An 18,563-nucleotide genomic window follows, 5' to 3' on the forward strand; every position below is an offset into this window, starting at 1 on the left:
CCTCGATTTCATTTAAGTCACTGCTGACCTATTATCTACATCCTGCCTCTGGCCTGGAACACTCTCCTCCCTCATATCATATGATGTGCTCTCCCACATTGCTTAGAAACCTTACAATCCATAGTGTAATCCTTGAACCCAAAGGAGACACGTGCACAGACCCTTCTGTCCCTCCCACACCCATGAATAAATTCCATGTATTTATAGAATTCCATCATTATCTGACTGGCAGCATCAGAAATGGAGGAACTTTTTCTGATTTTCATATATATGAGATACATTAATAGAGATCTGGCCCATGCATTAAATATGTGGATAAATGTGCAGCCAGGAGATAAACATGAATGACCTATAAATATCTTGAAAGATTTCCGAAAACATTATGACAGACCATGCCAGAACATTGATTTTGGTCAGAATGGAGAATTTACAAGTCACAGTTCTGTTTGCAATTGAATTTTTACCCATTTGTGCTAGGATATGTGGTAAAAATAGCTATTTGCTTTAACGCCCTCTCCCTTTTCTCCAACTTCTTGTTCTTCAAAGCTCATTTCAAATTTAATGTATCAGGTCATTGTAGAAGCTGCCTGGGTTTGTTGAGATTGTTGAGTGCTTAGATGAGTAAGGACACCTGGAAAATAGGCTGAAGGAGCCTTCATTAGCTATGAAATTCATAATAATAATAGTGGTATTTATTAAGCACTTACAATGTGCCAGGCGCTGTACTGAATGCTGGTGTGGATACAAGTAAATTGGATTGGACACAGTCCCTGCCCCTCGTAGGCTTCACAGTCTCAATCCCCATTTTACAGATGAGGTCACATACAGCAGGCAAGTGGCGGGGCCTAGATTAGAACTCACGACCTTCTGACTCCCAGGCCCCTCCTCAATCCACTATGCCTGCTGATTTGAGAGAGACCCATACATGGTATACATGTGGAAGTTCAGTTCTCCTGGGAGGAGTATCCCCAAACATTCCAAAGATGACAATAACTTTCTGAGAATGACTTGGGTTAGGTGGCTAAGGTCTGCAGCTGTTCTACAACACACTTAAATATCCCTCTAAAATAGAGGTAACAGATAGGCACAGGGTAGAGAAACTTTACTCTGTTTCCCCCTTCCTGCTCTGATGGATAAGTCGGAGAACCCATAGTGTGCATGTTGAAAATTACCGGCCTTTGTGCATATTCTACCAACTCTCACCATGCTGAACAGATCATATGTGTAGGATCTGGGGTTTAATCACCCACCCTGCTCTTTCCAGGTGGAGTAGGGAAATGGCAAGCTGACTCCAGTTCCTATAAGTTGTCAATATTTTAAAATATTTATATTTATAAATATACATTTTAATTTATATATAATTTATATTTATGTACATAATTACAATTAATATGATTAATGTATATGGTACTATGTTAATATATGCTATGTTAATATATATAAATAGTATACATATTTATATATATATGTAAGATTGAAGGATTGGCAGAGGTGCAAGTAATAGGAAATAGAAGGTAGGCGGCACATCTATCTTTAGGAGCAAATTCTCTAATCTGCTAAATGGATAAGAAGATTCAGGCTTTAACACATCCCTGTCTCTGATAGTGAAGCCCAGCATAACGGCTCTTTAGGTGACAGGTACTATTCAAAGCCATATCTTAAACCTGATGGTAAGCTTCATAGTTATTTGGATATGATCATGCATTGTGTGGTTTTTCTTATTGCCTTAATCATCTGTTTGCACAACTGCAATGTTCCCAATTGAAAAAAGCCCATTTGCACCTAATATACACAAAGCACAAACTGGCAACAAATAAACTTTAAGCATTTGGTGATGGTCAATTGCTCCAGACAGCAAGGCCAAAGGGGAGAGTAATGGGCCTGAAAATCATTATTTCTTCCAACAATTAAGTAATAAAGAGTTTCCTCGAGTCCTAGATACTCTCTAAAGAGCACACATTCCTTGGAGCATCCAAGGTGTTGTGCTGTTTAAAAGCTGAATGGCATCAACTTAGGTGTAATGTTGTTTTTTTTCTAATTTACTCTCGTGAATTTTATTCTTCATTCAATTGTTATTCATTTCAATTGCTTACTAGTATGATTTCTCTTGTTCGCTGGCATCTTAAGCTACTGTGTGGTTTTTTAAAAATGCCATTAGGGAACTGTTGAAGAGATATCTCTGGGAAGCAGTGTGGCCTAACGGAAGGAGCCTGGGAGTCAGAGGACCCGGGTTCTAATCCCACTTCCACCACATCTGCCGTATGACATTGGGTAAGTCACTTAACTTTTCTAGGCCTCCATTTCCTCAACTGTAAAATGGGAATGAAATACCTCTTCTCCCTCCTATCTATACTATGAACCTCATGTGGTTCAGGGAGATTGTCCGACCTAATTGACATGTGTCTACTCTAGTTCTTGGAATAGTGCTTGACACATAATAAATGATTAACAGTTGTTACTGTCATCATTATTATTATTATCATTATTACTATATATTACCTACTAGCTTCTCTGGCCCCTCTCAGGGTCACTCCTGGAGAGTTTCCAGTACTCTTCCAGTATCAACTAATAATAATAATGAGGGTATTTGTTAAGTATGTACTATGTGTCAAGCACTGTTTTAAGTGCTGGGGTAAATGCAGGGTAATCAGTTGTCCCACATGGGACTCACAGTCTTAATCCCCATTTTACAGATGAGGTAACTTGAGGTGCAGAGAAGTTGTGTCTTGTCCAAAGTCACACGACTGATAAGTGGTGGAACTGGGATTAGAACCCATGACTTCTGACTCCCAAGCCTGGGCTCTTTCCACCAAGCCACACTGCTTGATAGAGTCAAGCAGAGGCATATCCATTCTATTCCTAGCTTGGGCAGTGGCTAGTGAGTGGAAGGCAATTGGCTACAAGTCAAAACTCACCTCTGCTTGGCACCGGCATCGTGGAAGAGAGTAGCGGGTGGAGACTCAAGATTACGGCACCTAAGAGGCAATTGTAAACCACTTCCGTATTTTTACCAAGAAAACTCTCTGGGTACACTATCAGAGCGACTGCAGATGGAGGTGGGACATTCTTGGAGAGATGTTTCCAAGGTGTCGCTATGGATCGGTGATGATTCAACAGCATAAGACAGGACAAGCTTCTCTCGTCTAAAGACCGATATTTCTTTTAGATGTGCCAATTTGGAGTTTGTTTGGGATCTGTCCCATTTATATAACTTCAAATCAGCTGATTAGGCCAAAATAAGAGGTGATATACCAGCAAAAGGATTGAAAGCAGAGTTATTATAGAATGATCATATGGAATAACTCTCTCAAGAATTCTGATATTCAAGCTAAAATAGGACATTTTCTTTTATAGATATCAATTGGATTTCAATTTAGAATAAGGAAGATTAGGGTCAGCACTCAAGTTTTATTCCTAATTCCAGACTAGGTCCTCTCTGGGAAGGAAAAAAAGGGAAAATTTAATTCAAATTTTAACCTTAATTCTAGTTACCGATTCTGCCATCCAGAATATTGGAACATACACTGAATTTTTCTATCTGATTGTAATTTTCACATTTTTCTTTGTCACAGGGGCCTTCTGCCAATATCCCTTTTTGGTAGATTGATACTTTAGCCTCTATATAGATGTAATGCTAGTACTTGAGAGATTCTATAAGATACCAAGATCAGTTGAAAATGGGGATAATTTATTTTTGGTAATGAATTCTGGGTAAGAAAATAAAACATAAATCAATATCTTCCCTGCAGTAATATTCCTTGTCTCATATTGTTCCTAAGTGTTTGGTAACTCTCAGGAGAGAGGCTCATGCTATACAAGTGGTCAGATTTGAGAGAATAGTCTTTGTTAATATTCACCCCAAAAAACCTGTATTCCTCAGTATTTAGCTGGTTAGAAAGTATTTATTTACCCCATGTCCCAGTATGTAATAAAGTTTCATTTATTCTCCTTGAATTGTTAGGGAAACTCAGGGAAGAATGGGGGAGGGAGAAACACTGTGCCATCCTATGAATGGTTAAGGAATAGAAAGGAGGTCAAATGCTGAAAGAAGAGGGAAATGAATTTCACTTCAATCCTCCACGTCTGGCTAATGATGCAATTCACGCTTGGCAGTTCTTTACATGGAGATTATTTCTGAATAACTGTATTTCCCTTGGAAAATACATATGTTTTATAATACATATATAAGTGTATTTCCAAAAGGCATATTTCTGTCCCTGGGTTCACTATAGATTTGTGGCCAGACTGAAAGGAGCTGTGTGGGGTGCTCAAGTCCAGAAGAACTGAGGTAGAAAATGCTGGGCCCAGAAGAATTTTGCTATGGAAACTTAATAATAGTTGTGGTTTTTGTTAAATGCTTACTAAGTGTGAAGCACTGTACTAAGTGCCAACCACTCTACTAAGTGCTGGGATAGAGACAAGGTAACCAGGTCCCACATTAGGCTCACATGCTTAGTAGGGAGAGAACAGGTATTAGCGTGGCTCAGTGGAAAGAGCACGGGCTTTGTAGTCACAGGTCATGGGTTTGAATCCCGGCTCGGCCACTTGTCAGCTGTGTGACTTTGGGCAAGTCACTTCACTTCTCGGTGCCTCAGTTCCCTCATCTGTAAAATGGGGATTAAGACTGTGAGCCCCACATGGGACAACCTCATTCCCCTGTGTCTACCCCAGCGCTTGGAACAGTGCTCGGCACATAGTAAGCACTTAACAAATACCAACATTATTATTAAATCCCCATTCTGTAGTTGTGGGAACTGAGACCCAGAAAAGCTGAGTGATTTACCCAAGGTCACACAGCAGGTAGGTGTCACAGCCAGGATTAAAACCAAGATAACCTTGACTCCTAGGCCCATGCTTTTTCCACTGGGCCATGCTGATCAAGCTATAGTGGAGGGTACAAAATTGTGTGTAGTACGTAGAATGTAATAATAATAATGTTGGTATTTGTTAAGTGCTTACTATGTGTCGAGCACTGTTCTAAGCGTTGGGTTAGATACAGGGTAATCAGGTTGTCCCACGTGAGGCTCACAGTCTTCATCCCCATTTCATAGATGAGGTAACTGAGGCACTGAGAAGTTAAGTGACTTGCCCAAAGTCACACAGCTGACAATGGCGGAGCTGTGATTAGAACCCATGACTCCTGACTCCTAAGCCCAGGCTCTAATTTACTCTGTAGTTCTGAGTGGGCAGGAAACACATCTGCTAACTCTGTTGTACTCTCCAAAGCACTAAGTACAGTGGTTTTCACATAGTAAAAGCTCAGTAAATATCATTGATTGATTTATTAAGCTTCATCTTTTTACTCTAATCTTGTTTGTTTTTGTTTTTTATTTTAAGGCATCTGCTAAGCACTTACTGTGTTCCAGGCACTGAACTAAGTGCCTGGGGGAAGATACAAGCTAATCAGATTGGACTCAGTCCATGTCCCACATGGGGCTCACAATCTAAATCTTCATTTTACAGTTGAGGTTACTGAGTCACAGAGAGGTTAAGTGACATGGCCATGGTCACACACCAAATAAGTGGCAGAACTGGGATTAGAACCCAGGTCCTTCAGACTCCCAGACCTATGCTCTAAGCCCTAGGCCATGATGATTCTCCTACCTTCCAGAAGTTATTTTCAGTTGGAGCACTTGGTTTTGTAAAACCAACTCTACTCTTTATCTCTCCCTGTCAATACCCATGATGCTTACAGTCAAATAGTAGTAGTAAAAACCCTCTCTGTTGTCCTGGTGCTTCCTGTATGAATTGTTTCAACCTCATAATAATTTTAGGGAACCTTAGAAAATGCATATGATATAAAGGAGAGATGGTTTTACCCCTGTTTGGAAGCTGTGAAAATGGAAATTAAATTCCTTGAATGATTGGCTGAATAATAATAATAATACTAATGTTGATATTTGTTAAGTGTTTACTAAGTGCCAACACCGTTCTAAGCACTGGGGTAGATACAATGTCATCAGGTTGTCCCACATGGGGCTCACAGTCTTAATCCCCATGTTACAGATAAGGTAACTAAGGCCCAGAAAAGTTAAGTGACTTAATAATAATAATGTTGGTATTTGTTAAGCGCTTACTATGTGCAAAGCACTGTTCTAAGCACTGGGGGGATACAAGGTGATCAGGTTGTTCCATGTGGGGCTCATAGTTTCAATCCCCATTTTATAGATGAGGTAAATGAGGCACAGAGAAGTGAAGTCACTTGCCCAAAGTCACACAGCTGGCAAGCGGCAGAGCTGGGATTAGAACCCATGACCTCTGACTCCCAAGCCCGGGCTCTTTCCACTGAGCCACGCTGTCCAAAGTCACACAGCTGACAAGTGTTGGAGCCAGGTTTAGAACCCACAACCTCTGGTTTCCCAACCCCAGGCTCTTTCCACTGATCCATGCTGCTTCTCTAAGTGGGGGCAAGTAGGAGGTAATATATTTGGGGAAAAATAGTTACCAATGCAACTACATGAGGATGTGCCCAGAGCTTCTTTTAGCCAGTGCTCTGGGAAGAAATTTTTGGATTCATTTTTCCTTACGATCCTATATTGTATGCTATATAATGTATACATTGTATACTGTTAGGCTTGCCCAAAGTGCAATGGAATGCTGCACGTTATCAAGAAAGTCCTGGAATATAAAAAGCAAATTTGCCTTTGTATATGACAATCAGCCCATAAGATGTGCCATTTATTGGGTCAGATCAATGATCCATCCAGCTCAGTATTATCTAATAATAATAATAATGTTGGTATTTGTTAAGCGCTTACTATGTGCAGAACACTGTTCTAAGCGCTGGGGTAGATACAGGTTAATCAGGTCGTCCCAGCTATAACGAAGGTAGCAGAATGCTTAAAGAAATGACTTGATGATCTCCTCCCTTAATGTCCATCCTAAACTTTAGAATATAGTAAATATGTCAAGCAGTGTGACTTAGCAGAAAGAGCCCGGGCTTGGGAGTCTGAAGTTGTGGGTTCTAATCCCGGCTCTACCACTTGTCAGCTGTATGACTTGGGGCAAGTCACTTAATTTCTCTCTGCCTCAGTTACGTCATCTGTAAAATGAGGATTAAGACTGTGAGCACCACGTGGGACAACCTAATTACCTTGTATCTACCCCAGTGCTTAGAATGCACAGTAAGAGTTTAAATACCATTATGATTATTATCATTCTAACTTCCACTAGAAACCATTTGTCAATTAATTTATCCAAGCATCTTCCCAATCTAATGATATTTCAGCCTGAATGATTTCATGTAGTGATGATCTACAATATAACTCTAGTTGCTGCATCTAAGGAAGGACACGAAAGGGGAAGTACAAAGTGCAAGGAAAACAACGAGTAGAATAGAGGAGTTTTCTTTGCAAGGAGAGACTGAAAAGGTTGGGATTTCTCAGTATGGAAAAGCAAAAGCTGAGAAAAATCGCGATTGAAGTGTACAGAATCCTGAATCAATTGATCAGTCATAACACTGAGTGCTAACCGTCTTCAGAGCACTGAGTGGGAAAGTACAAATAAAATAAAGTTAGTAGACATGATCCTGGCCCACAAGGCGTTTATGGGTTTGAACACAGAATTGTTCATTCAGTCATATTTATTGAGCTCTTAAGGAGTACAGAGCACTGTACTAATGCTTGGAAGAGCACAATGTAACAACATAGACACATTCCCTGTCCCCAGTAAGCTTACAGCCTAGAGGGGGAGACATATTAATATAAATAAATACATTACGGATATACACATAAGTGCTGTGGGGCTGAGTGGGGAGTTCACTGAATTGTAAAAAAGGACATGGGTGATATTCAATTACTACTCTTGGTTAGTAGGCTCAAAATAAAGAAAACCTTTCTTCACATGATGGGTAGAAAATCTATGGAATTTATTGTGGCAGTAAGCCATGCAGGTTGAAAGTATCAGTAGTTTAAAGAGAGGTTTGAAAATATGCATGGGCAAGAAGTTCATAATGAGGTTTGAGATGTGAAAGGAAAACGTAGGCATACTAGCTGGTATAACCGTAACCTATTAGGACTGATGTCTAGGAGGGAAACCATCACACTGTTGCTCTGAGTACCACTGTTCCTCAGAGATGACAAAGTACAGTCCTAGATGCACCACTGGTTTGATTTCCCAAGTTTTTCATTTCTTATGATAGAATTCAACCTTTATGATTTCTTCTGACCATTTATCTTCTCCACCTGGAAATTTATTCATGCAAGTAACAAAATTCCATAAGATTATAAAACACAATCAACAGTAAATACAAAAGTTTCCCTATTCATTTGAAAAAAGTAGCAAACCTGGTCATCCACAGCATCCTAAAAAAAAAATCACTTATCCCTTCTTTGATTTCCTGCTGCTTATTGGAGCTTTCATCTCGGCACAGGCCTTTTCTGTCCATGTGGAGTAGTTTTTGTCTCTCAAAAGCCTTTTCGAAGGAATGGTGTATGAGAAATTCAAAAGTCATTATGAGATTATTTGAAATATTTGCTCTAGTATTTTGGAGAACAACTCAGAAGATTACAATTTTGGAACTTCTTATGAGAGTGCATATAATAATAATAATGCTGGTATTTGCTAAGTGCTTACTATGTGCCGAGCACTGTTCTAAGCACTGGGGTAGATACAGGGTAATCAGGTTGTCCCATGTGAAGCTCACAGTCTTACTCCCCATTTTACAGGTGAGGTAACTGAGGCACGGAGAGGTTAGAGTGAGTTTCCCAAAGTCACACAGCGGACAGGTGGTAGATCCAGAATTAGAACCCATGATCCCTGACTCCTAAAGCTGTGCTCTTTCCACTGAGCCACGCTGCTTCTCCTGTGGTTTCACATTAACACCCACAAGGTGTTTTAAACAATGCAAGACTTTGAAATGGCTCTTTGAAAAACATGTATTCTGCATACAAAGAAATATCAGTGATGTTACATGAAAATTAATCTAAATGCTTCCTAGGCTGTGTGAATATTCAAATTATGATAATGGCAAATTTCCATATGGAAGAAGAGAAACTGAACATTAAAGTTTGTTTTTACTCCTGGTGAGGGTATGTGGGGAATAGGAGATTCATTAGTGATTTTGCGCTATATTAGCAATTTTCCAGCACTGCAAATTTCTATCATAGTGCAACTAGCATTATGATAATGAAGAAATTAAATTAAATTAGCATACTGTATACCATTCCGGGGAAATAATATATTATAGTAATGCAGGACAATAGATAATTACTAGTACGATAAGAATGTGTCCACATTAAAGATAATCCAGTCAATTTCAACTCCCTAACCTCATGACCAGTTTCAACCAAGGAATGAACTCAGCCAAATTTCCATATTATTGATTGAATCCATCTATGCTGCAATACTAACAGCTCTTCTCTGTTGGGATGTCTCAGGCCCATATATGTTTCATTTTATTTAATTAATTGACATACTTTTCAAACCTCTACCTACTTATCAGTGTACAGGTCACTTTTATGCAAGCACTTGAGTACTCAAAATGCTTATTATATATATTATTTTTTCTAAATTGGGTTTTTAATCTTTCCTCATGGCAAAACACCATTAACTGCAACTGTTTAACTGCATTTGGAAAAATAAATGTGTTCTACAGTACTTTCTGTTTAATAAGCTATGGGTTTGGGGAATAATTTGAATTACAAATATGTTTTCCATTTCAATATAGTGTTTTCCCAGCCCTTTGAAATTTTGAATTCTAAATTTACATTCACACCCCCACTTTTTCTTTTTTTGCAGTTCCTCCATGGTTTTTAAATCACCCTTCAAACCTGTATGCCTATGAAAGCATGGACATTGAGTTTGAATGTGCTGTATCTGGCAAGCCTCTGCCTACTGTGAATTGGATGAAGAATGGAGATGTGGTCATTCCTAGTGATTATTTTCAGATAGTGGTAATTATTTTACTTTTCTTTTCCAATTAGATTACCTATTTTGTTAATTCTGTGGTGGTTATTGCATTATTTTCTGGGATAGGTGTAAGGAGCAAGAATATCTGTTCATAATTTTTTAAGTGGTTAAAGGCTATTTTCCTGAAGTAAGTATAATGAACATCAAGTGAATCAACTTACTCCCTGCGGTTAGTTAGTAACTGGCAATTTAAGAGTGAGAGTGTCTGTATTCTCTTATCCTTTATTCAATAGCATACTGACTCTGAACCTCCATTGAAAAAGGTCAAAATGGAAAATGATCAGCCAAGGAGACTGAGGGCTTAATCTCATAAAACCTCAGATTTTAAGATTAATTGCTCCAAAGATTTGGTTGAGGGGGAGAGAAATATTTCTCTTGACATTCAGAGTATCCTGACTAACTCGTGGTGTTTTCAACATTCATATAAGTCAATAGTATTTGAGCACCCGCTCTCTGTGGAGCACTTGTACTAGGCACTAGGGAATATTCAGTAGGAGAAAAAGACTTGGCCCCTGCCCTCAGAGAGGTTGCAATCACATTAATATTTTCCATTTATTCATTTTGAGACAGGTTTAGCTGGTTATCCTATTTCCAAATAAACTGAGTGAATCCCAGAAAGGTCTTTTGCTTTCTTAGTATCCTTCTTTGAATCTGTGATGGGCTAAAATTAATTCTCCAGCTCCAAGCTTCAATCCTGAGATCAGATCAGTCTATTTGCTATCCATGTTATAATTACAGGTCTTTTTTTTCTGCCTTTCCATTGGGAATTAAATGATTTTTACAGGAGTGAAAATAGAACCTACCTACATTTATCATCTACTTCACTGGTCCTCACCACTGTAAATTGCTTTATTTAAATGTGATGGGAATGTTGAGAAAAAAAGAGAATTTAAGGTTTGCATAATACACTAATCCATTAGTTTCTTTAAGTGCATCACGATTAGCGCTACAACTGAATTAAAAATGACCTGCCATTTGGCAATTTGAAACCTGCTATAGGTGCCTAAAATATGTGCTGTTTGCATCTAAAGGAAATGTTGGGTGCCCTGAAGGACATGTGATAGAATGTAACATTCATTTTCTTTACTGTCTGAATAACCTTTTCCCAGCGTGGCTCATTGCAGTCTCTCCATTTAAATGTTTCTGTTGGTGGTGACAGGGAAATTAAGTGGGCAGTCCTTTCCCTATACATAGCAAGACATCTCTGAGATATATTGTTCTCGGTGTCCTTCGATGGTTTAAGATGCCTGGAAGTTTTTGGCAAAAGTGATATATTATGACATGTCATGAGCATTGCATCTAACACAAATTGCACCTTTTATGGGAATTGCCAATTAGAGATTAAGCAGCTACTTGTAAGAACTTTACATAAACTGAGAATTGGCTACCTGATGCTGAAAACAATTAAATATTCCCAGTGAGGTAATATTTTTCTGTTAATGACTTCGGTGCAAGAGATTTAGAATGGCTTAAACATGGGAAATGCAGACAAGTAATTTTTATATTAATAACTAAAACAAACCCAGTTAGTGAAAATTAAACATAATCCCTAGATACTTTTTATCATTCTTAGTTAAAAAAAGATTGCCTAGTCAAATGGATGTGAGAATTTGTCTGACAAGTGTTTGAGATAATTTGTTGGCAAAATTCATTTTTTTTCCAATTACTAAAAGATCCCCTTGGGCCAGAAAGGGAAAATGAGTCTGTTTTCTTTATTAAATGGGAACCAATAAATCCTCTACAAAAAAAAATAACCCAAACAAACAAAAAACAAAACAAAGAAAAACATTTACTGAGGAGAATGGAAATGTTTCAGTTTCAAGATTTCCCCTTGTATACAGTAGTGGAGTAGATGTTGCTTTCAGTCTGTTTCTATCCTTTGACGAAGGCAGATGTTGAAACTGACCATACGCTATCATTAGCGGGGAAGAAGCGTGGCTCAGTGGAAAGAGCCTGGGCTTTGGAGTCAGTGGTCATGGGTTTGACTCCCGGCTCTGCCACTTGTCAGCTGTGTGACTGTGGGCAAGTCACTTAACTTCTCTGTGCCTCAGTTACCTCATCTGTAAAATGGGGATTAACTGTGAACCTTACGTGGGACAACCTGATTACCCTGTATATACCCCAGCGCTTAGAACAGTGCTCTGCACATAGTAAGCGCTTAACAAATACCAACATTATTATTATTATTATTGTTAGCAAAGAATAAATAGCCTCACACTGTTGTTGACGTGTGGTGCTCACTCTCTCAAGAAAAGTTCCACACTTCCATCTGGATGGCTCGTACATTTGTATTGTTTTCTTTTGGGGAACATTTCATTCTAGGATTATGTCAGACTAAGACAGAATAAATTAGCAGATGGCATATTTATTCAATCATATTTAGTGAGTGCTTACTATATGCAGAACACTGAACTAAACGCTTAGGAGAGTACAATATAACAATAAATGGACACATTCCCTGCTGACAGCGAGCTTCCAGGTTATGGGGAAATGAACAAATGGGACTGAATAACAGAAGGGAAGGGAAATTTAGAATAGGTAAGCCAAACTGAGATATTTTAAACTAACTGCTCTTCTTTCACAAGGAACTATTAATGAAACTCTGTAGACTCGATTGACTGCTTTGCTTTTACAAACTCCCTGACATCTCTTTCATCTCTCTAGGGGGGCAGCAATTTACGGATCTTGGGTGTAGTGAAATCAGATGAAGGTTTCTATCAGTGCATGGCTGAGAATGATGCTGGAAATGCACAGACTAGTGCACAGTTAATCATCCCTGAACCTGGTAAGACACAAGACTAACTATCCTATATATAATGTATCCTGTAAATATCCCAAGAGAATAATTTATACTGTGTTTCCCTTGTGATTCCTCTAGCCATTTTGAAATTGTTGGGCAGTCAAGTGGCACACTAGATGCAGGGTTATACTTCCCCTTAAATAATTAGGTATTTCTTTGAAACCTATCAAGTAGTCTGCACTTTTCAGGAGTGGGTGGCTGGAAAGAAGAGAAAGGTTGAGTAGTAGCTGCTTAATCCACCACCAGTTTACCCTTTCCTAGACCCCTTCCATGGTAATATCATATGGTATTGAACCCAATACCCATTGGGTCACATGGGGCCCATGTCCTTACCACCCAGTGATCATTAATGTACCCCTTGGTGTCCGGACAGCAGCAAACTCAATAGAGGAAGAAAGGGGAATGAGACAGAGGGAGGACAGTGAACCTATTTTCCAAAATTTCGTTCCCATGGAATTTCTTTCTAGATGGATTTTCCTTCCCTTTCCTGTTGACTCCCTTAGCTTCCAGATCCATTCTGCTCAGCAGAAAGTGCATCCTGTAATTCCAGATGGAACTTCTTGGATAGAAGGCTGGAAATGGAAAGAGAGGGAAAGCTAGAGGAGCTGTACTTCCATGGAAAAAATCCTCATCCGACAAACTTTACAGTTTATACAATTACTTTACAGTTGGAAAAGGACATGCAGAAAATCACAGTCTTTGGTACCCTACCTGACAACAAAGTGCTGGTTACAGATCACTGGATAATTATTTTGAGGGAAATTCTTTCCCCTAGACTTGGTCATCCTGATCAGAAGTGAAGAGGTATTAAAATTGTTTTCTTCAAAAAATAATTTTCTGGAATGGATATAAATATGAGAATTACCTTCACAAGGCCAAAATAAGTTGAACAATTCACAGAAAAAACATTTTTTTTCCCAAGAATGGCATCCCAATTTCCTAGTTGAGATGAGGTGATGTGTCCTCTTGATATAATGCTGAGAATGAATTGTTGTTCAATATCTTCCAAGTGTTCTCAGTAAACTAAGAATTAAACAGAAGCTTTCAACTCCTTTGTTCCTACATTAGAGTTGTCCTACACTATCACCCAATCCTTGGAAACAAATGACTTGGGAATGGTGGCTCTTGAAAAACTCAGTTAAAAGGAATGAATCTTGTATGGAACAAAGGACATTGAGAGTTATTTTCCTAATGAATAGGAACATTTTCCCTTTGTATACAAATTTGAATAGGTTTGAATTATTTTTCTTTTTGCCAGATTCAATTTTGTTCACATAGAAGCACTATTTTAAAATAAGTGCTTCTTTAAGTAGCTGTAATACATTTAAGAAGAGTGGCACCCTGCTTTACATCAGAAAACAAACATGCTGGACACACAGGTGCAGTGTTACATGTAAATATTTGCCTGAAATCATAAATAATAATACTTGTAAATGTGGTTTCCTTCATGCACCTCTATTGAAAGCAGAAGTAACCTGAAATTCTGGTCTGAAAGAGCAAAACAATATTCTGAAAATTGGACAGGCCAAGTCAGTATTCTCAAGGTTGTTAATTCCCATTAGGTGTGTGTGTGATATGTGGACATAATGATTTTTGGCTAAATGTCTTCCCTGTTAAAGAAAAGAAAAAGCAAAGAGAAAGCTATGAAAACATGGCTTTTGAGTACACTAAACATTCAGTGCATGTTGGCTATGCTGGTAAGGGTATGTGGGATCAGCATGGTAGACTTTCTCTTAGGACCAGCTCATCCATGGTAAATCTCACCAGAGGGACACACTCAGTTCAACAGGTAATGTGGGAAAGACTGTGTCTTACGTGTAGCCAGAGTCTTTTTGAAGCGTATGAGAGCCTGGATAAACAGGTCCATTTTAAGCTGCAATGTATTTTAATCCATCAAAAAGACCAGCCTACAGGAAGCTGGAAAATCCATTCCTCTTTCACCTAGTTGCTCAGGTGTTTTCAGTAAATTTTGCTGTCTTGATCAGTATCTATTTGGTTTGGCATAGGATTAGAATTAAAGTAAAAGAAAATGAAGACAAAATCCACAAGAGCTGCAGGACACTATTGTAACTATCTACATTCCCCCTTATAAATGATGGATTACTTTTTCCTAGCTATTTAATCAGATCTTCAAACAATGCCACTCCAATTCCTCAGAGATGGTGAGGAGGCCAGCATGCACAGATGGTAGAGAGGCAAGCTATAAATATAAATTAAGCAATGGGACTGAGCATGGTGGGAAATACATAGGCCTCTCTGTTTAAATTTTGTCAATAAGTGGTCACCATATATTTCCAAGCTCAGTGGGAGCTCTACGTTGCACAGCTGTTCAGTTTTGGCCTGTCCACGGGCTTCTGACTGGGAGTTACCCCTAGCAACCAGAACAATCTGCTTCTTACTGAAGCATGGACAATGACCTATTGCTGCCAGCATTTACTCTTGGTGGGCATTTTGAAGTTTCACTATCATCTTCTGTAAACAGTCATCCTTTTTGGTACCTAGTCATATCAGGTAAAAGAAAAACAACAACTATAATCTAGAAGGTGTAAATGCATTTACCATCTCTTCTGAAAATGTTCAGGAAGAATAAAATTTTGCTTGTTGATCTAGTGCCACAAGTGAAATCATTTCATTTGCAGTTGTAGAAGAGAAAATCTTCACCACTGTTATCATTTGCAGTAGTTTTGCGACTTAGAATTTATGGATAATATGTGTGGCCTGTGAGCGTCATTATCACACAGAGAAGTAAGTAAAGAAAAGTTCTAATTAGAGAGTGATAATCAGAACAGATGGACCAAGAAGTTGTCAAATGATGTTTCTCAGAAGAGAAGCCCCCGAAGAATGAAAAGCCACAAACAGTGGCAACGAATAAGTTAAAGTCATCATTAATCTGAATGATGCTGATTTCATGAATAATTCAGGGTAACTGAGGTTTTACATTATGTCAAGTACACATGGCCCCTATGACTCCCTTCTGAGAAGTGTTTTGTCCAAATCCTACCTGAGACATAGCAGTTAACAGTCAATCTATCATGGAAGCAGCCAAGATTGGGGATGGATTGAACAGGAAATTGTGTGGCTAGTCACAGTTTGATGTGGAAAATCAATGGAAACCTAGGAAGGAAGGAATAGAGAATCGGCATGGGCAAGTGGAAAGAGTCAGGCGATCTGGGTTCGAATCCCAGACCCAGTACTTGCTTGTTGTGAGACCATGGGCAATTCCCTTAACTACCTTATCCCTCATTTTCCTCACTTGTAAAATGGGAGTTAAATTCTTGTTCTCCTACTCCTTAGACTATGGGTCCTATATAGGGCAGGGACTGTTCCCTACATGATTACCTTGTCTCTTACCCAGTGCTTTGCACATAGAAAATGCTTAAGAACTACCACAATTATTGTTAATAAGTCTGGGTCCCAACTTGGTCACAAAAAATAAGCATTATCCCCAATGTGTGAAATATATGCTGTCCTATGTTTGTTTTCCAAATTGTAAGTTAATTGTGGATGGTAGATATACACTGGATAGTAAGAATGATAAGAACTCATTGATTGCCCGTGTTGCCTAGGAAGGATTACAGATTAAAAATGTTGCTAAAATATTAATGTTTTTCTATAAAATGGAATGTTGTACAACCTAGAATTTGTTAAAATATTTAAGTCCATCCTTGAACAGAAGTTGTAAAAATGGTCTGCAGACTGTTTTACAGTTTTTTGTTTTCATATGTCATTCATTGGAGAGGAAAACTGAAAAACCTAAAGAACAGTAAAAAGTCTATAGGCGTATAATTGTCCAGTATATTAACTGCCACTAACTACATACAGTCTTATTGAATGTTGCTTTTCCGTAGTAACTTCAAAGGGATTGTAGGAGGCAATGAGTAATTGCACAGTTAGTCTTAACACTTCAAGATCTGTTAGAATTTAATTTGCTACAGCACTGAAATGACTATGTAAAATGATGTAACCCCAAACAGAATGATCTACTTGTTAATCTGATATTAGTTACTGGTAGATCCATTAAGTTTTATTATCATTTCTTACTGTGGGAAGTGCTTCCATTATTTAGGACTTGACTGACTTTGTGGGGTCAAATTATTCTTCAGTGTTTAAAAATGCACCTGTACAACTATCCAGTTACCAAACCAAAGACTTATGTAACTATGTGCAAATAGGAGTTGTGCATAGAAAAATCACTGATCATATGAAATGTTCTTCAATACCCAAATCTTTGTTAAGGGCCTCTGACTGTGTGAGTTTTTCAGTCTCGCTGAGGTCTTAAGTACTATGCTTTTGTTCTGGCTATGAAATGTACTTCCAAATTTCACTTGTCTCCATTTAAAGGTTTCTGAAGCAAAATGTGAACCTCCAGTACCCAAATCCTGCTTTTGTGTGAACACTACATGCCCAACTGAAGTTTCTTGTGATGAGGAACTAGTTGTCATTGGTTAAGACCAGTTGTGACCCCATAGAATCACCAATTTATATCCTAAATTCATATGCCCTTAATATTAAATTTTAATTCATATATATTCACTCCTAAAACAACTCTAACAGGATGATTAGCTGAGAATAACATCAATTTTATGGAGTGGGTTAAAATATTTCACTATATTGCCCTTCCACAAGATAAAAGTAAAGGGGAACTATTTTGACCTTGGGAAGATCCTTTAGTTGAAGCCAATCCTTGGCCATGGAATTCAGGATTGAGGCCAAAGATTTTGCCAAGTTTAGTTTTGTAAAGTTTAGTAGCATCTACTAGGTGGTAAAATCTCCTAGTGTGCACCTGCTTCCATTCCCAATGAGGTGTAGCCCTCAGTTCAGTCCTGGGAAGAATACCCACATACCCACCAGCAGTAAACGGAGAAGCAGAAATAATTCAGATTCCATTTTCTCTGATGTTCCTGGTTCCCTGAGGGCTGAGAGAGCAGCCTCTGTCCCTGCCTACTACCTTTCGGCCCCTTTACCTTTCCCCTAGTGCCAAGCTCACAGTGGGCAGGGAATTTTCTATTTATTGTTATATTGTACTCTCCCAAGCACTTGGTTCGGTGCTCTGCACAAAACAAACGCCTCAATAAATATGATTCAAGGAATGAATGAACTTGGGATTTCCTGCCTTCCTATTGATGATGATGATAATGATAATAATGGGATCTGTTAAACATTTATGGTGTGCTAAGACAGCGATGGGGTTATACATCATACCCTGCCTTGACTTCAGCATCAGTCCCCCTGCTAAGCTCCCTGCCTCCTGTCCCAGCTCAATTCTGTCCATTCTTCACTCTGATGCCTGGATCACTTTTCTACAAAAATGTTTCCTCACTCTTCCAGAACCTCCATTGGTTGCCCATCCAACTCCTTATCCAACAGAAACTCCTTAACTTGGCTTTTAAGCACTCAGCCAGCTCCACCCTTCCAATTGCATCTCACTGATTTTCTACTACAACCTAGTTTGCACACTTGCTCCTCCACTGTCAACTTGCTCACTGTACCTCAGTTATCATTATTATTACTTTGCTATTTGTTAAGCGCTTATTATGTGTCAAACGCTGCTCTGAGAACTGGGGTAGATACAAGGTAATCATGTTGGACAATCTCTGTCCCACCTAGCATTTACTGTCCAAAAGGGAAGGAGAATTTTTTATTTGACTCCCATTTTACGATTGGGGAAATGGATACACAGGAAGTTAAGTGACTTGTCCAAGATCAAAAGCAGGAAAGTGGCAGATCCAGAATTAGAACCCAGGTCCTTTGACTCCCACACCTCTGCTCTTTCCACTAGGCCACTTGATCTCATCCATCTTGCTGCTTACCTCTTGCCCACTTCCTTCCTCTGACCTGGAACTCCCTCCCCCTC

General features: G+C 38.9%; 1 protein-coding gene across 1 annotated transcript in view; it reads left to right on the forward strand.

Annotated features, from left to right (window-relative positions):
* DCC (DCC netrin 1 receptor) overlaps nt 1-18,563 on the forward strand; it is a 644,354-nt gene that overhangs the window by 226,788 nt on the left and 399,003 nt on the right. The window contains 2 exon segments of the mRNA XM_039911321.1: nt 9,739-9,893; nt 12,574-12,694. Of these exon segments, the coding sequence (XP_039767255.1) occupies nt 9,739-9,893; nt 12,574-12,694 (276 nt within the window).

Source organism: Ornithorhynchus anatinus, chromosome 3, assembly GCF_004115215.2.
Source record: "Ornithorhynchus anatinus isolate Pmale09 chromosome 3, mOrnAna1.pri.v4, whole genome shotgun sequence".
NCBI classification, from domain to species: domain Eukaryota; kingdom Metazoa; phylum Chordata; class Mammalia; order Monotremata; family Ornithorhynchidae; genus Ornithorhynchus; species Ornithorhynchus anatinus.